The following is a 25,027-nucleotide window of genomic DNA, read 5'->3' on the forward strand; positions in this document are numbered from 1 at the left end:
GTCAGTTTTCTTTTTCTGTCTACCTGATAGCTTTTGTTCAATGTTTCCTTTGGTTTTATTAATGTTTTTCTTTTTAACTATGAGAAGATGAGTATTATATCTGAGTGACTGAAGACTGAACATTTGGGTAGATAAGTCAGTTATGCTGACCTTAGCTCAATTCCAAGAGGCAAATTTGGCCAAAATTAAGTTGACAAAGGAGAGTGTTAAAGTTAGAATGTGGCTTTCTCCAAGCTAATGCCTACAGAGAGCTCTGCACCTCTTCTGTATCCAGCCGAGGAAGCAGAAGTACAGCAGAAAAGGGTCGTCCCCCAAGACAGGCAGGAAGGTCCAAGAAATGTTGGGGGAGGGCTCTGTGAAGGGGTTAGGATCTCAGAAAGTTAGCATCAAGATTTTGGGAGTCAGTTCGGAGATGGAAGTGGAGGGAACGGGTGAAGCAGAAACTGCCCTAGGCCTCTCTGATGGTTCTTGGCTTCCCACCAGGAAGTCCTTTTGGCTCCAAAATATCTTTGAAAATATTCCTTTAGGCTCAAAGCCTGACATTCCACTAATTATCGATTTTTTTTTTTTTGATTAGTAAGCATCCTCTGTGGTTAGGAGAACTGCCTCAGGAGTTGGAATCCTGGCTTCATCACCTATTAGTTGTGTGGTCTTGGAAAAAATACTTCATCTGTCTGAATCTGTTTCTTTGTCAATAAAATAGAGATGATAATAATAGTATTCCTAGTGGTGGGGTTGGAGGATGAAATGGGTAAATGCACAGAAAGCATTTAGAACAGTGTCTGACACAAAGCAAGCCCTCAGTAAACTCCCAGCCATTTACACATCCATATGAATTAGTCTAAGCAGATCTCCTATTTCTGAGGTGTAGTAAAAGGAAGGTGTCTGGGGATGGAAGTGTTTCAGACATTACGGGAAGAAATTGTTCAAAGTGGACTTGGGGGAGCCAAAGAACAACTTAACGCATTCTATGGGTTCTGAGGAGGCAGCGAGAGGAACCTCCAAAAATATTTTTTACCTACTTTAAAATTTTACTGAGTAGAATAGGAAAATTCATAGAGACAGAAAGTAGAATAGAGGTTACGAGGGGCTGAGGGAAGGGGGGGACTGGGACTTATTGTTTAATGGGTACAGAGTTTCTTTTTTTGGATAATGAAGTTTGTGGAAATGGATAGTGGGATGGTTGTACAACACTGTAAATGTACTTAATTCCACTGAATTGTACACTGAAAATTGTTAAAATGGTACATTTATATCTTATGACAATACTATCAATACAATATCTACCATCTTCTCCCTGCCCTACTTTTCAGGAATATTTTGCCTCTTCTAATCAAGGGAATGAGACATAGAGGAGGGTATTCCAGGCTCCACCTCAGTAAGTGTTGTTCCAAGGATCACTGAGTTGCAGGCTGAAGACAAAGGTTGGGGCTGCAGCCCAGAGATGAAGCCTAAGGGCTATGGTGTCCCAGGTCTGGGAGAGGTGACCACGTCAGGGACTAAAGGATAGGGCTCCCTCTTCTGTGCCCAAGAGTTGTTGCTTGAGGCGTTGCTAACCTCCAGCGGCCCTTGCTTATTGCTCCCTGTACGTGGTGAAGTTTCCTGACTCGGGGAGGCATTTCAGCTCCCAAGGTCATTTCATATACAACTTGGGGCAATATTTGGGCCACACTCCTTTGGTAAGACCTTAAAATTCTAACCATTAGGTTTCTAACATTCTCCGTACATCTCTCCTTTTGTAGCCTCATTTTGACATCCTCTATAAGTGTGGTCCCTGGACCGGCAGAATCAGAAACAACTGGGAACTTGATAGAACTGGAACTTCAAGGGCTCTACTCCAGACCTGTTGAATTAACAAGCCCTCCAGGAGATTCTTGTGAACACTTTGAGAACTGCTCTTATCCATTCATGACGTGTCAATTAATGGAAGAGCTCTGCCAAGAAAGTAAGTTTTAATCCTTTTCTATAATGTGGACTTGGCAGTACTGCTTATTTCCATTTGCCCGTTATTTCACTGTCAGAGGTAGTGTTGGTGAACAATACAGGAAGGGATTGGCAGAAGAATCTCAGTAAAAGTATCTTAATTAGTGAATCTTTTATACTCATTTTATGAATAAAAATGATCTGTATGTTACTGAATTGAAAAATAGAAGAGTCAATTTCTCAATTTTTAAGATCTGCTCTTAGCAACTCTTAAAAATGCGTTGTAGTATTATTAACTATAGTGACCATGTTATACAGAAGTGTCAGATTCTCGGGGTGGGGAGCAGAGAAGGGGTACTAAGAAGAACTGGGGTATATTTGAAGGACATGGGTGTGAGTGAAGACAAGAAATATATTTCTTTCTAAACCAATGAAGCTAAAAGAGTAGGGGCAATGACAAGAAGGAGTTAACAAGGGCCAAACAGAATAGCAAAATAATTATCAATGTATATAGTGTCCTTCATAAATATCTGTTGAATAAGTGAATAAATGTATAAAAACATAGGCAGAGAGTCTCTGGTCTTAGAGGTTATAAAATATTAAGATATTTACAGTGGTTTGGTGAGGAATAAAGTCATTTTTAGTCAGGTCTGCTTCATGGGTGCAAAGATGATATCACAATTAAAAAAAAAAATTCCTGTTACCCTGGCCCTTTGTCCGTATAGTCAGCCATGGCTTCATTCATTGACTAGTGTATGACACAGAATAACCTGGGGAAGGAAAAACTTCTGTTCCTGGATTTGACTTTCAAAATCTAGGTCCCAGGGAAGGAGAAAAGGCCCAAGACAATGGAAGAGTATGTGATGAGCCAGAGCAGAGTTTCCATTCCTATTATTATCCAAAGATGCCCTAGGTTAATCCAGAGGAGTCAGAAAGGAAGACAGAAGAGATTTTGAGAAGGGACACTGAGTCCAACCTGAAATTCTCCAAACCAAGACAAACACTGAGTGGGGAAATGGAACACCCAGTACATTTCTAGGATCCTGGAGCAGAAGGATGCTGGATGCCCACTCCACCCCCTAACCCCATCCTTTTATTTAATAAGAAAAAACTTAAGTCTCTGACATCCAGTACCTGATACTTGCCCAAGAACCACCTATGCTGTTTAACTGTGTCATGGGATCAATATGTTTTATGAGCTGCCTTGGAGACTCAATCAACCTCTTACCTTGTTTTATGGGAAAATAGATTCTAAGTAGCTATCTTAGATAACAAGCATTTGTGTTAGGATTTCTTATTAGGATAATGTGACTACCTACAAGGATTAGAAATTAAGAACATGGGCTCTGGAGCAAGGCAGACATATGTGGCTAGAAGGATGCTCTCAATAGCAAGTGACATCAAACCTAACCCAAAGTCGCTTAAATAATAGAGGACTTTATTATTTTTCTTAACAAGAAAGTTAAAGGTAGGTAGACTCCAGCAGGGATTTATGTTTTTTAAATCAGCAGGTCAACAATATCATCAAGGACTCAGGTTTCCTCCATCTTTCTATGCTGTCAACTTTAGTGTTAGGTTTAGCTCTAAGCTTGTAGCCAGATGGTTGTATCATTTTCAAGCATGGTACCCAGATACAATCCCCAGACACACAGGACTCCTTTTCTATGGAGAGGAAATCTTTTGCAGAACCCCCATTAGTCTCATTGGCCAGAATTGTAACATATGTCCACATCCAAACTCATTGGTTAGGAAATTGGGAACTAATTACTGGTTTAGGTCAATTAGGATACACTCACTCTGAGCCTGGTGCTAGGACTGGTCTCCCCTGAATCACTTGGCTTTGCAGAGAAGAGTGAATAATTGAAAAAAAAAAAAAAAGGGTTCTATTGCCAAGGAAGAAGAGAATTGATGTTGGGTATGCTCCATCTCAGTTTGAACTTGTCTCTGATACATAATGATTATATGATTCTAAGCAAGTGAATTATTTTCTTTATGTCTCAAATTTTTTAACTTTATAGTGAAAATAATACGTTTCTAATTCATAGAATTTTGGAGACTTACTTGTAATCATATATGCAAATTGCATAATGTTGCCTTGGATATAATTAACTGTCAAATAATCTTGTTATTAATATCATCGTTAGAAAAGAATAATATTAAAATTTTTATCTTTTTCAAATCCAGGACATATTCATTTATATTTTATTGATCCAAAATATCACAACAGTAAGATCTTACATAATATGTGGAGCTTTTTATGTCAGTTATCTCTCAAAAGATCTGGTCAGGTTATTTTTTCCCCCTTTCACTAGGGAGGCTGTTTTTGAAAGTTTGCAGAAAGTAACACACCACAGATGGCAGAAAATATGAAAATCAACCAAAATGTATTGCAACTTTTTCTAAGCCTGGTTTTCACACTCAATCTACAGGGTGAGAACAGCCTACAAACACAGCACTCCAAACAGCCACCCCTCCCTACAACTCACACCATAAAAATGGAATTCATAAAAATCATAATTTGCTTTTTAATGATTCACTGATCTCTAGCAATGTCTTAGCACATGCCCTTCAAATTGATTTCCTCAGGCACTCCTCCAAATGGAAACAACTCTAAAAAATACAGGAGCCCAAATTTATAAATGCTCCCCCACTAAGCATATGATAAGCAATAGGCTCTGTCACCCTCCTGGGGGCCAGGGTAGTTTAGGCATAAGCAAGTCTTTACAAGGGACTTTGGGACCGTGGATAAAACCACAGAATTCCAGAACAGGAAGGGACTGGTGACTTCATCTCTATGTAGAAAACTAATGACTAGAGAAAAAAAAATCTCTTGCCCATAGGCTTGTCATTAGTAGGAGCAAACCTAGGACAGGAGTTGCTCAACATCCTGCACAGACCCTGTTCCAGGTCCCACTGCATGCGGTACTAACATAAACATTTTAGTTTTCACTCTAGAGAAGACATAGTTGTTGTTTAGGAAAGCACTCTCTTCCACTCAATTCTTAGGCATGTGATTTAAATAAAATTGACCTCCTACCTGCCTCATGAGATGCTTGACCAATGAACTTGCACATTCAGTTCTTCTGGGCATGATAGTTTGAGGGATAAGCATATGACCTAACTAGAGCCAATGAAACAGAAAAGTTGTGTTTGTTAGAGCCTCTGGGAAGGAAAGCCTCTCTTATTCCCACTGGATTTGAAGGTGTGAGGATGTAACGCTTGGATACACTGCCCGTCTTGTTTTGCTACCCTCAAAGCATCAGGAGGTCATTCCAGAGTAATCGAAACAGAGAGATTGATCCCTTGACATCATTTTTGTCCTGATTCACCTATGATTATAGTCAGCACTAGCCATCAACGTTTCAGCAATGAGAGTTTAAGATGGTTTGGTTGGGCTTCCTGTCACTTACAACTGAAATGTTAATGAAAGGTGTTCATTAGTCCAGCTCTTTTCTTTTTTCCTTCTTCCCTACTCTTGCTCTAAATGTTTAAGGAGTACACGTGTGTCAGTGCCATCACGACTTGCCGCTTGTAGTGATTAACCACCCAGGGTTTACTCTCTACATCACATTGATCCATGAGTTTTGGAGCCCATGGTCTATATTTTGGTAAAAATTACTGTCACACTCTTACCCCTGCTGAGCAACTGAGTTTAAAATCAATGCTTACTAATCTTTTTGATTTTACAGTGCTACGCAAGTTTTGCTTATTTGAAGACCCTTAGCTGTGCTCTAGTTAGCTCCATCTTCACCCACATTTTCCACCTATGCTTGGCTATTTGTCTCTTTTCCTAGATAACTTAAGAATAACTTCTTTTTTATTGAAGTATAGTTGATTTACAATGTTGTGTTAATTACTGCTGTACAGCAAAGTGATTTATACATATATATATTTTTTATATTCTTTTCCATTATGGTTTATCATAGAATATTGAATATAATTCTCTATACTGTACAGTAGGACCTTGTTGTTTATCCATTCTATATATAGTAGCTTACATCTGCTACTCCCACTTACATCCCAACCTCCCACTCTATCTCCCCTCTCAACCGCTTCCCCCTTGGTAACCAACAGTCTGTTCTCTATGTCCATGATTCTGTTTCTGTTTCCTAGATAGGTTCATTTGTGTCATATTTTAGATTCCACATATAAGTGATATCATATGGTATTTATCTCTTTCTGACTTATTTCACTTAGTATGATAATCTCTAGTTGCATCCATGTTGCTGCAAATTATTTTGTTCTTTTTTATGGCTGAGTAGTATTCCATTGTATATATGTACCACATCTTCTTTATCCATTCATCTGTCTATGGACATTTAGGTTGTTTCCATGTCTTGGCTATTGTGAATAGTGCTGCTATAAACATAGGGGTGCATGTATATTTTTGAATTATAGTTTTGTCTGGATACATGCCCAGGAGTGGGGATTGATGGATCATATGGTAATTCTAGTTTTAGTTTTCTGAGGAACCTTCATACTGTTTTCCACAGTGGCTGCACCAACTTACAAGGAATAACTTCTTGACCTAATCTTTCTATGGTTATTATTTCTCTTTAACCAGAATCTCTTTTTAAACTCTATCTCAAGGCTAACGGAAGGTTTCCACTCTAAAAAAAGTATGAAAAAAATATGTCCCCATTAATAGACTGTTCTATTGCTGCTCTTTCCTACTAGAAAATTCTTGAAAAATAGTCTACATTGCTTTCTTCCAGAGCCATTCCACTTCAGTTCCTCATACTTCCATAATCTGGCAGGTAGCTTTTTCTCTTTGTGAAACTCCACTTCAGAGGCATCAGGAATCTCCTAACTGCGTCCAGTGGTTCTCCCTGTGGCATGTGATTTACAATATTTAGTAACCCCACTCTCTGCTGGCTTTTGCTACTCCATATTTTACAGATATGCCTCCAGCTTCTATGTCTATACTTCCTGGGCATCCTCTTCAGTAGCTCCATGCCTAACTTTAAATACTGTGTTCCCACATCCCTCCCTAACCACCCTCTCACTCCACATCTCTGTTTGGCATTTTCATCCTCTCCCTTGACTTCAGTTACTAGGATAACATGTTGACCATTTTGAGATGGAACTCCAAGAGTTTTTGAAAACGTTAATAGTAGGAGGTGAGAAAAACTGACATTTGAAAAGTCAAAAAATAATTTGTTTTATTCTGCAGAGGCTTTATTTTACCTTCAGAGGCAGACTGCTCTTTTGTCTTATGAAAAAATCTTTTAAATAGGTCTTTAAGTTACACAAAAATAAAGTGAAGTCTCAACTCTGGCACATAGAAGATGGAGACAATGAGACTGCAAGAGACTAGACAACTCTGAACAGTAATGTGCACAATTATCTTCATTGTGAGCGCAGCTACATCACTGCAGATTCTGTGTCTTTTGGAAAAATGTCATTCTTTTTCTAAATATGGATTTAGACTGCATAGTCTTTGAGCATAGGTGTTGATCCTGGAGATGAATGCACACCTTCACATTAATTTTGATAGCCCACTTCCTTTTTCTTGGCCTTGTAGCTGGAGATCCTGAATTCAGGGTAGGAAAACATATTGAAAGACAGTTCCATAGGGGATGGTATGGTGGCTTTACAAGATGGGTTTAGACCTTAGAGGATGCAGAGAAATGCCTGGTAGGGGACCTCTATGGAAGGGGTTGAGTTGTGGGTTCTGAGAGGTCTTGTAGCAGTTATAGTGAGCCTAGCTGATGCTAGCTTCAGTTTGGGGAGCTGGAGGAAGAGATTGAGCTCATGCTTGGGAGCAGTACCAGCCTGTGGATTGCTGGACTTTGGGAAATAGGTGACCTGCAGAGGAACAAATCAGCAGTTTGAAGCCAGAGAGCTGGCTGTAGAGGAAAGTGACAGCCAGGACAAATTGGTTAAGCAAGTAAACATTCACTGGGCATTCTTAAAAACTTTGCGCTGAGAAACATATTGAATTAGTATAGGAGCTCTGAATATTGAAATCGAAATAAAGCATTTAAAAAAAAAACCCCTGAGACTCCTGGATTATAATCCCCAAATTCACATCTCTAATATGGCACCATATTTCTGAGCTCTAGGGCCCATATATCTAGCACATTCCAGACCTTTTTTTTTTTTTTTTTTTTTTTTAACCTTAACTTCTTTTGTTAGAAGCCATGTCTTTGAGAATGGGCATAGGAAACTTTGCCAGGGAACTAAACTCTTTAACATTCAGCAAGTCCAACCATGTCTGGTTTGGAATCTTGACTCTACAGTTTTTATCCCATGTTATACCCATGTTCTGTTATGATTTACTGAGGCTACTTAGTGTTTCCTCTTGTAATCTGTCAATGTGCTTGTGTTTCTCTCTCTAACGCCGAACATCCCTGTTTCTTGTTTGTGGTATTAGTCCTTGTTCCTCCATTTATCTTCCCAGCTCTTGACTCATTTCTAACCACCAGCTATCTGCACGGTTGTAGTCTGGATTCTGATGACCAGTGTGCCTGGTATTCACTTCACATACTCAATAGATATTTGTGTCATGAGTGAATATTACTTAGTAAATTCCAGTACTTGATAATTTCAAGGGACTTAGACTTCAAGGTGCCCTGGATTTCACTCAGTTACTAGCAGACTAACTTCTTGAAGTACTGACTGACATCCATGCATTCTCACTCAAGACAACCTCTCAAAATTAAGGATCTTTAGACGTAGTAAGACATAGGAGTCAATTGAAGATTTTTTTTTTTTTTAATCAAGTTGTGTATATTATTAAGGTTTGTTTCCATCAGTTTGCACTTTGCTTTCACTTCCTGGTTAACTTGAGCCCACCTGACTTCATTTTTTCAGCATCAAAAATTTCTCTTAATAAATTATTTGATATTTTTCTGTAAATTATACATCTTTATTGTGTTATGTACCCAGAAGTATCTGCATTTTATTAGTAAAACAAAAATTGGTTATTACTTAACTTTTACTCTGTCAGATATGGTGCTACATTTAATCCTCAAATCAACCTTGTGAGGTTAGCATGTCATTATTGTTAATTTACAGATGATAAAGCTAGAAAATAAGCGTTGTCATTATCGTTAATTTACAGATGATAAAGCTAGAAAGTATAGAAGTTGAGTCACTTGCTTAAAGAAAGAGAGTACTGAGTGGAGCATCCAGACTTTGAACACCTCATTCTTTCTGAATCCAGAGTCTGTGATCAAACTGTGGTAATCATAAGACTTAGATTGGTTCACATTAAGAAAACAAAGTTATAAATTGTGTTGTAGGGTGGTATTAGTAAGCATAATATCCATCACTGAATGTATACCTCCCAGTCAGCTGCCTATGCTCACGAATAGCAATTCATGAGGCCGAGGATGCTACTTTTCCTGGCATCATCCAAATCCAAATAAGGATGATCAAAAAGAATTTTTTTTTTAAAGTCACATGTTTCTGGATTATAACTGTGCTGCTTTGAAAAACAATAGCCTCTAGGGACACATCTGAAAGCAGAACTCATAAAATGTTGGCATTTGCATTTGAAAGTGTTTTCTCAAAAAACCAATAGTTATATTCATTAGGGAATTGTGCTATCATCCCTCAAAGAAGGTCAGAATTCAAATTCTATCAGAAATTCTTTTTTATTTTTCTTACTCATATCATATTTCAAGAGACATTTTGTGTTTTGATTTGTTTTCTTAATTGAAATCCTGCAGTCGCTAAGGCTTAGTGGGAAAAGATATATGTGTGTGTGTGTGGGGGGATTTAAACCAATTCATAATTTCTGTTTTATTCTGCTTTATTATGTTTTAACCTATTTTTTTGTAGTCCAGCTCCCCCCCCCAAAAAATGCCTCTCTTGAATACTTACTGAAACATTTTTTCTAGAAAGAGAATTTTCCATTAAAATATCTCAAAAGTCAGCAGTTTTTTAATTTAAAGTTTAAAAGAAACTAAATGCTTATTCATCCCTCCTCATTCTAAATTATCTCTGTTTTACTAATATTTCTAAGGCAAATGCAATTTTAATAATTATATATACATCTCAACAAAAATATCCTCAGTTTACTGCTGTGTTTTACTAAGTCTATAGGAAATCAAACCACATCAAGTAATTTTGCTTTAAAATTTCTTAAGCTGATATTTTAATCATAAAATCACAGTCTTAGAAGATATGTACAAGGTAATCTTGGGTCTAACCAGTGGCATGATGACAATATTTAATCACAGGCTCTCCAGAATAAAAACAAATCCTGATTTGTAGCATTTGCCAATTTCCATGGTATAAATACTCTCCCTATAGCCAATTTCAAGATATGACATCACTGAAGGAAGAGCTGGGAAAAGATGTAACCACAGTCCACACACCACTGGGTCCCACAACCCTGACATCATGTGAGCTTTCATCAAAACCTCCAATAAGTCTCTGAAATCACCTTTTGGTCAGAAGTGGCTAAAGGGATGCAGAGGAGAATTGTGCTTAAAAGCCAGGCTCTAGAGTCGGGCTGCCAAGACCCTAACTCCACTCTTTAAGTTACCCTCTGTGTTACCTTGCATAAGCCATCTAACTTTCCTGTGACTCTCTTTGCTCATATGTAAAATGGTAATAATAAAGTTTCTATCTCATTAGAATTGCTGTGATGATTAAATAAAATAATGCATTAAAATGCCTAGGAGAGTTCTTGGCACATAGCTATAATAATAGGCTATTAGTAATAAATGTTAGGGATTGTTTTTTCGAGAATTCACAATTCCACTTATCAGAATGTTTTACACATTGTCATCTAAATCTTTCAGAGGTCATTGAAACCCATCCTGTTTGATAGCAATACTCTGAGAGGAGCCAGTTATAAAGGGAAGAGCATTAAGAAGTCATACCTTAATAAAGAAGATGTGGTACATATATACAATGGAATATTACTCAGCCATAAAAAGAAACGAAATTGAGTTATTTATAGTGAGGTGGATGGACCTAGAGACTATCATAGAGAGTGAAGTAAGTCAGAAAGAGAAAAACAAATACCGTATGCTAACACATATACATGGAATCTAAAAAAAAAAAAGATTCTGAAGAACCTAGGGGCAGGACAGGAATAAAGATGCAGACGTAGAGAATGGACTTGAGGACACAGGGAGGGGGAAGGGTAAGCTGGGATGAAGTAAGAGAGTGGCATGGACATATATACACTACCAAATGTAAAATAGATAGCTAGTGGGAAGCTAGTGGGAGATCAGCTCGGTGCTTTGTGACCACCTAGAGGGGTGGGGTAGGGAGGGTGGGAGGGAGATGCAAGAGGGAGGAGATATGGGGATATATGTATATGTATAGCTGATTCACTTTGTTATACAGCAGAAACTAACACACCATTATAAAGCAATTATACTCCAATAAAGATGTTAAAAAAAAAAAAAAGAAGTCATACCTTAGTTACTAGTCCCAGTTTTGCCAAAGTCTAGGTTTGTTACCTTTGCCAAACCAGTTTACTTCAAGAACTTTGGTTCTCTCATTAGTAAAATACAGAAAGTAATGACCACCCTGCCAACTGCACAGGATTGTGGTGAGATTAATATGAGATAATGAAGCTAAGAGCTCTTGGAAGATGGTACAAACGTGGGGTATTATCATTAATCCAATTTAAAATTCATGATGCCATGGAGGCATTAAAATAAAAGAGTGAAAAATTTTGTGTCATTTGAGTAAAAATTGGGAATGATGTGTTGTTAACAGCTGGGATGTTTTGCTGTAAAGAGGAAAAACCCCACATTATATCATGAAGCAGTTAAGCATTTTTTTCTTCCCACAAAAGAGCAAGTTTCAAAAGAAAAGGAACTATACTTTGAAATGTAACATATGTTTAAGTGAATTAGGGATCTTGGGAAACTAAGTTAAGAAATATCTATGAAATCATAATTTTCTGGAAAAGGAAATACAACAGAGAAATTAATAGATAAAGCATATAATAGTCTATCAAATGAAAGATGAGACACTTAAGCTAAATGGATAGTTCACATTATGTCATTACAAGATGTATAGTGTAAATCTCCAAATAATTATTAAAGGTAAAAGATCTTCAGTTTTATAAATAACTATAAAAAATGAAATGTCCAGGACAGATTGAAGAAATCTTAAATAAATTAAGTTCAGTCAACTTGTGAACAAGAAACAGCACACACAAAAATGAAGGCATGGAAATTATAGGAAAAATACCTGATTTTTAAAAAATTTACACTTTGAATCTCTGTTCACATAGAAGAATCATATACATTTATATATATTCAGTGAAAGTTAACCAAAAAATCATTTTAAAAGTATACCTATGATTTTTTTCCCTTAAGTTATGACTTCATACTGTGCTTTAACAGAGGAGTTCTGTTCTGGGGACAAAGAATCACCTGTGCAACATGGTCCTCACCACACACTTTTCTGTCAGTTGCCAGTAAAAATTCTTATTGTCTAAAATTTAAATGTCAGTCCATGATATAGGAAGATCAAGTTTCCTTGTTGAGGGGGAAAAAAATCAGAATGAAAGTTATGAATAGTATGTTACCTTCTATGAAAGGCAGAGGGAAAATATGAAATAAAAATTTATAATAAATCACTGAAAATATACATAAGAAATTTATGACTTGGGGAACTTGAGTAGACTGGGAAAGAGGTGGAGACAAGACTTTCATAAGGTATCTTTTCACATTGTTTTGATTTTTGAGTCGTGAATTTTCAAACTATTAAATAAATTATTGTATGTGTGTGTGTCTCTAAGTCCAGTACACATTGATATATAAAAACCTGTCTCACATCTGACTTAACGTCTCTCACCTGCCCATGCTCAGGCCTGACACAGGCAGGGACACCTGCGGAAGAGAAGGGGCATGATGAATGTCTTCACTCTCCATGCCCCGTCCCCTGTCCCACCCACTTTGCTGCTTCTCCTTGCTCAGCAATGTGGAGGGGAGGCAGGGGTCAAAGGGTCTTACAAGACTGGTGGGTCTGTTGTCATCTGTGTGACAAATACCCAAATGTTGGTTATTTTTTTCTCCTGGGGAGCTTTTGTGTGTCCCTCAGAGACAGCTTACTACACCAAGAGGGTCTCTGATATTTGGGCTGAATTTTTACGATTCTTACCCTGGCTTCTATATCAACAATCACCCCATGAAGGCTGTTTTCCACCCTCTGAAGTCGGTATCTTTTGGTCAATACCTTTAAAAGACCTCTCTACTCCACCTGCCTCATGACTTTGGAAAAACTCAGTACCTTTTCTGTGCTAAAGTCTGGAAGTGCATGTCTCTCCCTCCACAGGGTCCCTCTTACAGTCCTCTCTTTAGGCCAAGTTTTCTTAACCTCCATGCTAGTGACATTTGGGGCTAGATAATTCTTTGTTGTGGGGGATTTTCCTGTGCATTTTAGGATGTTTAGTGGCATCCTTGGCCTCTAACCGTTATTTAACAGTAGCACGCCCCCATCAACCAAAACAAGAATGTCTCCAGAAATTGCCTGATGACCCCTGGAAGGCAAATGGCCTGGTTGAGAGCCACAGCACTAGGCTAACAGCACTCTTCAAATGAATTGCCATTTCCTAATCTCCTTACCATTCTGCTAATTATCAGGCTGCGTGATGGGGTTTAGGTGATAATCAAATACACATTGGAGACTGCCCCTTAGCAAGCCCTGCACAGAGGGTCTGATAGATAAATATCATGAGAATATGTGGGCATGTGACACCCATTTTTTCAGAAGGAACTCTGCAATCTTGAGATAATAGGAAAATTCTTACATCAGTGAAAATCAGTGTAAGCCTACACTGTCTCTGACATTTAAAAATCTGGGCCTAAGGACAGTGAGAGCAGGGGGAAAGGAGACTTTAATTTGTTTATTTTTTGACTTTATTATTGACTATTTTTTATTATTCAAGCTTTTGGATTAAAATTTGTATTTTTTAAAGAAAGAATCATAATTCTTCCATAGCTACATGAAGAAGAACATTTTAAGTTTTTGTAAGATTTTGATTTTGGTTTCATGGCTAAGATATGAAAGGAGGGTCAAGAAAAAGGGAAAAAAAGAGAGAGGCAACAAGTTAAAAGGGAGAGGAGGTTAAAACTTACCTTGTTTCATCGATATAAACTGCTTCCAGCACAGATGCTGCATATTCAATATTCTTCTTTAAGTCTACGATGTTAACATCACCTTTTTCCAGCTGCTTCACTAAGCATCTTAGTCTGTTTCCAAAAGTTAGCCAAAAAGAAAGAAAAATAAAAAGAGATTTATCATAACTGTATGGAAAATAGTCCAATATTAAATATACAAATTGGGTTAAACTTTCAGTATATCTTTCCAGGTCATTAAATAGAAATATTTTTAGGTATATTTGGGGTATAATTAAGATCAGTCTTTATCACTTAAATGACTCAGAAATTATATTCACCTCTCAATAATACTAGGGCTATAGGTTGCTAGTTTAGGTACCATATTTCAAACATAGTTTTTCTGAAAATTCAAAACAATATAGGTATTTTCATTCATAAAAGTATTTCTAACAGTAGAATTTACTTTATGGCTGTTTTGCTTCTTCAGAGTTGGCACTAAGAGAATATTTAAAGTCTACTCTTTTGACTACCACTGTAGCAATTATTCACTGTATATAGCAGTAAAAACAAAAATAAAAGGCAAAAGATTCAGGAAAATATAATTAAGATGAGAAAAAAATATATGTATGCATGCTTAGTATTTTTACTGCAATGGTTTTTCACTTGAAGGAAAACTGTAAAATATTTTCTCTTGTTTTTGCCCATGGGATGATGTATCCCAATTGTTTGAGAAATTTTAAAACATGCCTGGACTTCTGACTCACAGAAACTGTGATGTAATTAATACTATTGTTTTAAGTCACTAAATTTTGGGATAATTTTTTATGCAGCAATAGATATCTCATGGAGTGAGATAATACAAATTACCTCAATAAGTTTCTAACACTTTAAAAAACTTCTATGCATTAATTATAAATCCAGTGTTTCTGAAGATACTGCCCTTTACTAGGCAGAAAAAGAGAATATATTCTTTAGTCAGTACACACTATAAATAAACATTGTGAAGACAATTTACCCATTTTCCTAAATCAGCAGACAGAATTTAATTCCATTCCTAAGAAAATGTATTTCAGAGAGAATGGAGTGTATCTACTTTTAGGCACTGTCTTAAAGATAGTGTAACGGATTTTCAGAAAATTTACTTTGGGTGATTTCCAATATCAAGGTTTAGGGTATAAAGGCAAGTTAAAAATTTCAGCAAGGGTATTTGACATTTCTCCATCCATAAGAAATACTTTATTTCTCCATGAAAGAAAGCCACACCTAGATTAAAACTTCTTATTCAGGAAGCTACAAAGAATTACTTTTTGTACCATATACTTTTATATGATAAAATATTAGCAGACAACAACATTGCCAAATAAATTCCATGTATCAATAAACAAGTCTTATTTGTACAGAGTCAGCAAACTAAAACAAAACAAAAATAATAACTAAAACAGGTTACTTAGAAAGAAAAAATTAAGCCTGGCTTTGAGGTTTGTGTAAAACACCGAATGTGATGATAAAGGAGCAACACATAGAATCTTGAGGGATTTTTGTAATGCTTATGACCCAAGCACATTATACTTAGTGAAATTATGTTTTATGTGGGAAGCAAAAGAAAAAGTGCCATACTTTGCAATGGCTTAAAAATATTCCACTCATGTATCCTTCTTGTGAAAAGTGTTTGGTATAGCTTGGTTGTACGGCTTTGCTGTATTTGGTTGTATGATGTGGTCTTAAAAACCATGTGAACTTCAGATGGTTGCCTTTCATTCTTTCTGAATAACTGAACTCTTTTATTATTTAAGTTAGCAATTTTCACTACTAAAAAACTACATTTTCCAGGTTGTCTCAAAGCTACGTATGGTCAAATGACTGCATTCTGGTTAAGGAGAATAAGAAGGTCATTGAGTAACACTTTCAGAACAATTATTTTGAAGAGGGCTAACTCAACTAGAAGGGATTCTCTTTTACCCTTGCCTGTTACTTACTGCCTGGAATGCAGTGGAACTGTCTGAAGGTCCAGGAGCTATATAGGATCATAAAGTGATCTGACTAAAGGAAGCTACCCACTAAGAATGACAGAGAAGGAAGAAGGATTGGTCTGGGTCCCATGCTGTGAATCCACCTGAATGAAATCACCTACATCTGAACTTAGTTCATGAGAGAACAAAAAAAAAATGTTGTGTTCAAGCCACTATTATTTTGAGATTTCTTTTTCTTTTTTCTTTTTAATTTTTGAATTTTATTTTATTTATTTTTTTATACAGCAGGTTCTTATTAGTCATCAATTTTATACACATCAGTGTATACATGTCAATCCCCATCTCCCAATTCATCACACCACCACACCCACCCCCCGCCGTTTTCCCCCCTTGGTGCCCATACATTTGTTCTCTACATCTGTGTCTCAACTTCTGCCCTGCAAACCGGTTCATCTGTACCATTTTTCTAGGTTCCACATACATATGTTAATATACGATATTTGTTTTTCTCTTTCTGACTTCCTTCCTTCCTCTGCAATTTTTTGGAAGTGTTTGAGAAGGATGGGTGTTAGCTCTTCTCTAAATGTTTGATAGAAATCACCTGTGAAGCCATCTGGTCCTGGACTTTTGTTTGTTGGAATATTTTTAATCACAGTTTCAATTTCATTGCTTGTGATTGGTCTGTTCGTATTTTCTATTTTTTCCTGGTTCAGTCTTGGAAGGTTATACCTTTCTAAGAATTTGTCCATTTCTTCCAGGTTGTCCATTTTATTGGCATAGAGTTGCTTGTAGTCATCTCTTAAGAGGCTTTGCATTTCTGCAGTGTCTGTTGTAACTTCTCCTTTTTCATATCTAATTTTATTGATTTGAGTCCTCCCTGTCTTTTTCTTGATGAGTCTGGCTAATGGTTTATCAATTTTGTTTACCTTCTCAAAGAACCAGCTTTTAGTTTTATTGATCTTTGTTATTGTTTTCTTTGTATCTATTTCATTTATTTCTGCTCTGATCTTTATGATTTCTTCCCTTCTACTAACTTTGGGTTGTGTTTGTTCTTCTTCCTCTAGTTCCTTTAGGTGTAAGGTTAGATTGTTTATTTAAGATTTTTCTTGTTTCTTGAGGTAGGCTTGTATAGCTATAAACCTCCCTCTTAGAACTGCTTTTGCTGCATCCCATAGGTTTTGGATCGTTGTGTTTTCATTATCATTTGTCTCTAGGTATTTTTTTATTTCCTCTTTGATTTCTTCAGTGATCTCTTGGTTATTTAGTAACGTATTGTTTAGCCTCCATGTGTTTGTGTTTTTTACGTTTTTTTCCCTGTAATTCATTTCTAACCTCATAGCGTTGTGGTCAGAAAAGATGCTTGATATGATTTCAATTTTCTTAAATTTACTGAGGCTTGATTTGTGACCCAAGATGTTGTCTATCCTGGAGAATGTTCCGTGCGCACTTGAGAAGAAAGTGTAATCTGCTGTTTTTGGATGGAATGTCCTATAAATATCAATTAAATCTATCTGGTCTATTGTGTCATTTAAAGCTTCTGTTTCCTTATTAATTTTCTGTCTGGATGATCTGTCCATTGGCTTAAGTGAGGTGTTAAAGTCCCCCACTATTATTGTGTTACTGTCGATTTTCTCTTTTATAGCTGTTAGCAGTTGCCTTATGTATTGAGGTGCTCCTATTTTGGGTGCATACATATTTATATTGTTATATCATCTTCTTGTGTTGATCCTTTGATCATTATGTAGTGTCCTTCCTTGTCTCTTGTAACATTCTTTATTTTAAAGTCTATTTTATCTGATATGAGTATTGCTACTCCAGCTTTCTTTTGATTTCCCCTTGCGTGGAATATCTTTTTCCATCCCCTCACTTTCAGTCTGAATGTGTCCCTAGGTCTGAAGTGGGTCTCTTGTAGACAGCATATAGATGGGTCTTGTTTTTGTATCCATTCAGCAAGCCTGTGTCTTTTGGTTGGAGCATTTAATCCATTCATTTTTAAGGTAATTATCGATATATATTTTCCTATGACCATTTTCTTAATTGTTTTGGGTAATTATCGATATATATTTTCCTATGACCATTTTCTTAATTGTTTTGGGTTTGTTTTTGAAGGCCATTTTCTTCTCTTGTGTTTCCCACTTAGAGAAGTTCCTTTAGCATTTGTTGTAGAGCTGGTTTGGTGGTGCTGAATTCTCTTAGCTTTTGCTTGTCTGTAAAGCTTTTGATTTCTCCATCGAATCTGAATGAGATCCTTGCTGGGTAGAGTAATCTTGGTTGTAGTTTCTTCCCTTTCATCACTTTAAGTATATCATGCCACTCCCTTCTGGTTTGTAGAGTTTCTGCTGAGAAATCAGCTGTTAACCTTATGGGAGTTCCCTTGTATGTTACTTGTCATTTTTCCCTTGCTGCTTCCAATAATTTTTCTTTGTCTTAATTTTTGCCAATTTGATTACTATGTGTCTTAGCATGTTTCTTCTTGGGTTTATCCCGTATGGGACTCTCTGTGCTTCCTGGACTGGGTGGCTATTTCCTTTCCCATGTTAGGGAAGTTTTCGACTATAATCTCTTCAAATATTTTCTTGGGTCCTTTCTCTGTCTCTTCTCCTTCTGGGACCCCTATAATGCGAATGTTGTTGCGTTTAATGTTGTCCCAGAGGTCTCTTAGGCTGTCTTCATTTCTTTTCATTCTTTTTTCTTTATTCTGTTCCACAGCAGTGAATTCCACCATTCTGTCTTCCAGGTCACTTATCCATTCTTCTGCCTCAGTTATTCTGCTATTGATTCCTTCTAGTGTAGTTTTCATTTCAGTTATTGTATTGTTCATCTCTGTTTGTTTGTTCTTTAATTCTTCTAGGTCTTTGTTAAACATTTCTTGCATCTTCTCGATCTTTGCCTCCATTCTTTTTCCAAGGTCCTGGATCATCTTCATTATCATTATTCTGAATTCTTTTTCTGGAAGGTTGCCTATCTCCACTTCATTTAGTTGTTTTTCTGGGGTTTCATCTTGTTCCTTCATCTGGTACATAGTCCTCTGCCTTTTCATCTTGTCTATCTTTCTGTGAATGTCGTTTTTGTTCCACAGGCTGCAGGATTGTAGTTTTTCTTGCTTCTGCTGTCTGCCCTTTGGTGGATGAGGCTACCTAAGAGGCTTGTGCAAGTTTTCTGATGGGAGGGACTGGTCTTGAGATTTCTTTTAAATGCAGCTGAACCCAATCCTAACTGATAAATCAAATGAATAAGAAATGAATCAAATTATGGTCTTTTCTGGGTATATGCCCAGTAGTGGGATTACTGGGTCATATGGTAGTTCTATTTTTAGTTTTTTAAGGAACCTCCATACTATTTTCCATAATACATTCACCCTAATGTTCCTAGCAGCACTATTTGCAATAGCCAGAACAAGGAAGCAACTTAATGTCCATCAACAGAGAAATGGATAAAGAAGATGTGGTATATATATACAATGGAATATTACTCAGCCATGAAAAGGAATGAAATCAGGTCATTTGTAGAGATGTGGATGGACCTAGAGCCTGTCATACAGAGTGAAGTAAATCAGAAAGAGAAAAACAAATATTGTATATTAATGCATACGTGTGGAACCTAGAAAAATGGTATAGATGATCGTATTTGCAAAGCAGAAATAGAGACACAGACATAGAGAACAAATGTATAGAAACCAAGGGGGAAAGGGGGGTGGGTGGGAGGAATTAGGAGATTGGGATTGACACATATACACTATTGATACTATGTATAAAATAGATAACTAATGAGACCATACTCTGTAGCACAGGGAAGTCTACTTAATGCACTGTGGTGACCTGAATGGGAAGGGGGTCCAAAAGGGAGGGGATATATGTATATGCATGGCTGATTCATTTTGCTGTACAGTAGAAACTAACACAACATTGTAAAGCAACTCTACTCCAATAAAAATTAATTTAAAAAAAATGAATCAAAATAAGGAACTCAAGAATAGAGAAATTTTTATATAAAACGAGAGAGGACACTCCTGGTAAACTATACTCAGGTTCACTCCCTAACTCATGACAGCCTGCAGTTGTTCCCAGGGAGTCATCCATCAGCAGATCACAAGTGATGAAACCTGGGACATCAAAAGGCTCTAATACTTACACAATGAACATGCTTTTTCACAGAGATATCTTGATGTAATTTAAAACCAACAAACATTATAAATTGTTATATGTTAATAGGGGTAATAACCTGTAATCTGACACAAAAAACAGCTTTGAAAAATCTTAATAGGGGTATAAACCTAGAATCTAACACAAGAAATAGCTTTGAAAAAAATACTCCAAAAAAGTTTTACCACCCAACTAGAAAAACTAATTAGATATGGTTATAACTGTGTAAAACAATAGCCACCTATACACAGACACACACAGACACACACGCAGACACACACACACTCTCATACACACACCTCTAAACTCACTATGTCAACACCAAAAAACCAGAAATATATTTTGGAGGGTTACTAGGACTTCCTTTATCTCCTTTGCCTGTATGCACAAAATTTCCTTTAGTGAGTACACATTTCTATTTACATAAAAAGAAAAACCTTTGTATTGTAAAAATATTATAATTAAAACAGATGTTAAGGAAACAATTTATATATTTGTTATTTCAATTGTGAATTTGCTTTTGTAATCAATTTATGCATACAGTAATCCCCAACAATCTTATTTAGGCTTTAGTTTCCCTTTGTAGATAATACAAGGCCAAACATTATCATGAATCATTTTCAAATGATCATACATTCTAAACTGGTGGGTTCCAAAGCATTAAGGCTTTACTGAATATACCTGTACATATTTTTTATTTTTTTTAAGAAGACATAGACTATTTGCCTAATTACTAAACTATCCTATGAGCAAATTCTCAGAATTGAAGAAGAAATCACAAAGTCATATGATAAAATAAATAAGTTCCCTAAATTTAGTAAAAACTCTTTTAAATAATGATTTGGTTTCTTTCATCAGAGTAAGCAAGCCGAGTGAAAAACAGTATAGTAATACCAGGACTAGGTATAGTCTACTGGTTCCCAAAGCTTAAGATAAGTATATGTACTTTATGTTCTAACTTGAGCAGTTTCTGGCCCAGCAATTCAGCAATCTGTGGATAGAGACTCCACTGGCTACCCTTCACGGTAGCAAACAAGAGCTGTTCTATCAAACAGCATAGACCAGCTGTTCATAAGCAGATAATAGTGCCAAGAAGGTATTAAAACCCAAGTCTGTTAAATAAATAATTATTTAGTATTTATTACTGTACCTGGGGCTGTGTTAGAAAAATTGTGTATATGAATACATATAAGAATGCATATATATGGATACACACACGTAATGCACCACAGTACCTGTCTTCAAGATATGTGCAATCTCTGGGAATGGCATGACTTATGCAAATAATGTTGTGAAATGTTGGAATACATACACTTCCCATTACTTCTTTTCCCTAATTTCCAAGCAAACTGATTTATTCACTGTGCCTCAAACACTCTCACATCATCCTAGATTCAAGTTCTTATTTCTTACTGAAATCCCTCTCTCCCATATCCCATCTTTAACTGTCTGAATCATGTTCAATTACCAGGCATATCTGGGATGCTATCTATATCATAGGTACTTTGAAGATTTCTATCCACTGTGATCTCTCGACTTAGAAACTAAACCACACTTCATTTATCCCTCACTTATGAAATTGATATTTCTCTGGCTTTCACTATAATTTTAATATTTTGTGCATGATGTTTTCCCAACTGATTTTTCAGCCAATAAAAAAATTGCAAGGCCTGCAAAGAAGGAACACTGATCCATAATGAGGATAAAAATCAGTCAGTCAAAACTGACCCAAAAACTACAAAGATGATAGAATAAGTAAGCAAGGATGTTAAAAGTTACAATTAAAACAATAACATACTACTCAATACTCTGTAATGGCCTGTATGGGAAAAGAACCTAAAAAAAAGAGTAGATACACACACACACACACACACACACACACATATATATATATGTATATATATGTATAACTGATTCACTTTGTTGTACACCTGAAACTAACAAAACATTGTAAATCAACTATACTCCAATAAAAGTTTTAAAAAAATAACATAAACAACATTATGCCAATAAATTCAACAACTCAGACAAAATAAACAATTTCCTTAAAAGACGCAAGCTACTAAATTTCAAAAAGAAATTAATAAACTGAATTTGTAGTTAAAAACTTTCACACAAAGAAAACTTCAGGCCCAAATGACTTCATTGGCGAATTCCTATGAACATTTAATGAAGTAATAATACCTATTCCCTACAGACTTTTCCAGAAAAAGAATCCCAACTCATTCTAGGAGTACAAAATTACCCTTATAACAAAACCAGATGAAAACATTAAAAGAAGAAAAAGCAGAAGCAGCAGTAACATATTAATGAATATGCCTCATGAACATAAATGTAAACATTTCTTAACATTTTAAGAAATCAAGTCCACCAGTACATAAAAGAATACTGCATCATAAAAGAGATTTATCTCAGGAATGAAAAGTTGTTATAAAATTGAAAAATTAATCAATGTAATTCACTATATTAAGAGACTAAGAAAAGCCATATGATCATCTTAATAAATACTCAAACAGTATTAGACAAAATCCAACATCAATTGCTGATTGAAACTCTTAGCATTTTAGGAATAGAGGGGAGCCTACAAAAATCTACAGCTAATGTCATAAATAATGTTAAATGACTGAATGCTTTCCTTCAAAAATCAGGAACAAGGCTCTAGTCTCGCCACAGATATTCATAATTTCATCGGATCTTTCAGCCAAAGCTATAAGGCAAGAATAAAAGCTATCCAGACTGGAAAGAAAGAAATAAAGCTGTCTTTGTTCACAGACAACATGATTGTCTAAGTAGAAAATCTGATGAGATATAACAAAAAGTTACTAGAAGTAATAAAAAGTAATAAATGATTGTAACAAGTTTACAATATAAAAAAGATACAAAAATAATATCATTCTATATAATAATAATGAACAATCTGAAATTAAAATGAAAAGCAATACCATTTACAATAGTACTGAAATGTAAAATTCTTAGATATAAATCTGACAAAGTATGTGCAAGCCCTATACACTGAGAACTATAGAACATTGCTGAATGGAATAAAGGTAGACCTAAATAAATGAAGAGATGCACCATGTTTATGGATTGAAAGACCCAATATTGTTAACGTGTCATTTCTCCACAAATTTATCTATAGATTCAATACAACACCAGTAAATATCCCAGCAGGCTTTTTGTTTTTGTATATATTGACATGCTGATTCTGAAATTCACATAGAATCAAGGAGCTAAAATAGTCAAAACAAATTTTACAAAAACAACAAAGTTGGGGGATTTACACTACTTCAAGACTTATAAGATTTCAAGACATTTTAAAGCTACAGTAATCAGTACAGTATAAATGGCATAATATAGTACATTATTAACAAAAAGATAGTACAACAGATCAATGGAACAGAATATAAAGTCTAAAAATAGACCCCCAATATATAGTCAATTTATTTCAGAAAAAGATGCAATGATAATCTAGAGGAAAAAGGATAACCTTTACAACAAATTGTGCTGGATCATTAAAAATGTCCATGTGTAAAAGGAACTTTGATCCATACATGCATCACAGATTTAAATGTATATCTTAAAACTATAAACCTAGAAGAAAACATAGGAGAAAATCTTTTTGATCTTGAGTCATTCAAAGATGTCTTAGGTACAACACCTACGAAAAAAAAATAAGTTGAACTTCACCAATATTAAGAACTTCTGTTCTTCAAAAACATTGTTTCAAGAATTAAAAGACAAGCCACAGACTGGGAGAAAATATTTGCAAACCACATATCTGATAAAGGATTTTCAGAAAGCATATAAAGAACTTGCAAAACTCAATAATAACAAGATAAGCAATCCAATACAAAATCTGCCAATGATTTTTTTCTATCACCAAAAAAGATATATTCATGGCAAACATGAAAAGATGCCCAAAATTACTGGTCACCAGAAAAAATTCAACCTAAAATAAGTGAGATATAATCAAATACCTATTGGAATGACTAAAATTAAAATAACTGATCATACCAAATATTGGCAAAGATGTGAAGCAAGTTAAACTACATACACAGCTGTTGGGAATGTAAATAAGTACAATCACTTTGGAAAACAGTTTCTCAAAAAGTTACACATGTATCTACCATGTGACTCATCCACTCTATTCTTTGATGGAGAGAAAAAGAAATATATGTCCTTACACATACTTGTACATAAACATCATAGCAGCTTTATTTGTAATAGCCCCAAACTGGAAACATCCCAAATGTTCATCCACAAGTAAATGGAAAAACAAATTGGGGCATATCCATCCAAAGAAGTTCTACTCAGCAATAAAAGGAATGAACTATTGATACACATAATGGCAGGAGTGAATCTCAAATAATTATGCTGAGTGAAATACGATAGATGCATATGTATGATTCGATTTATATAAAATTTTTAAAATGTAAGCTATTCTTACAGTGACAGGAAGCAGATCAGAGGTTGCCTGGGAGTGAGGAGATGAAGGAGGAAAGGAGGGGAAGGGTTACAAAGGAGATGGAGGAAATTTTGAGGGTAATGGAAATGTTCATTTTCTTCATTGTGGTGATGGTTTCATAGGTGTACACAGATGTTCATACTTGTCAAATTATAAATTACACAGTGAAATATGTAATTTGAGATAGAAAAAGCATATATGCTAAATAGATGCTTCTGTTACATATCTTTATTTTTCATCAATTTTATTAAAATGCTTAAATTTTTAATATATACTATCATGAAAGGCATGATAAAAATTCGAAAGTAGCATTAAACTGTTAATGATCTTTCTCCAAGGAGAATGACACTAATTTTGATAATTCATAAGGCTTTTAAAATCAGCCTGAATATTAGGTGCTGAACAGGCTTTGATGTTCGCAGCTTTTTGGTGGGACTTCCTTACCTTCTAATGATCAGAACATTTAAAAGAAGATAGAAATGAAAA

General features: G+C 35.7%; 1 protein-coding gene across 6 annotated transcripts in view; it reads right to left on the reverse strand.

The window, feature by feature from the left end:
• The window catches only part of PDE1A (phosphodiesterase 1A), a 375,597-nt gene that overhangs the window by 99,313 nt on the left and 251,257 nt on the right, over nt 1–25,027 (reverse strand). For all 6 annotated transcript variants that reach the window (XR_014265140.1, XR_014265141.1, XM_082466728.1 and 3 more), the window contains one exon: nt 13,983–14,096. Coding sequence is in view for 4 of the 6 variants with exons in the window: in XM_082466728.1 (XP_082322854.1) it covers nt 13,983–14,096 (114 nt within the window). In the remaining 2 variants the exon portion in view is untranslated. The remainder of the gene's footprint in view (nt 1–13,982; nt 14,097–25,027) is intronic.

The sequence above is a fragment of the Balaenoptera physalus genome (assembly GCF_965194825.1).
Source record: "Balaenoptera physalus genome assembly, chromosome: 6".
Classification (NCBI taxonomy): domain Eukaryota; kingdom Metazoa; phylum Chordata; class Mammalia; order Artiodactyla; family Balaenopteridae; genus Balaenoptera; species Balaenoptera physalus.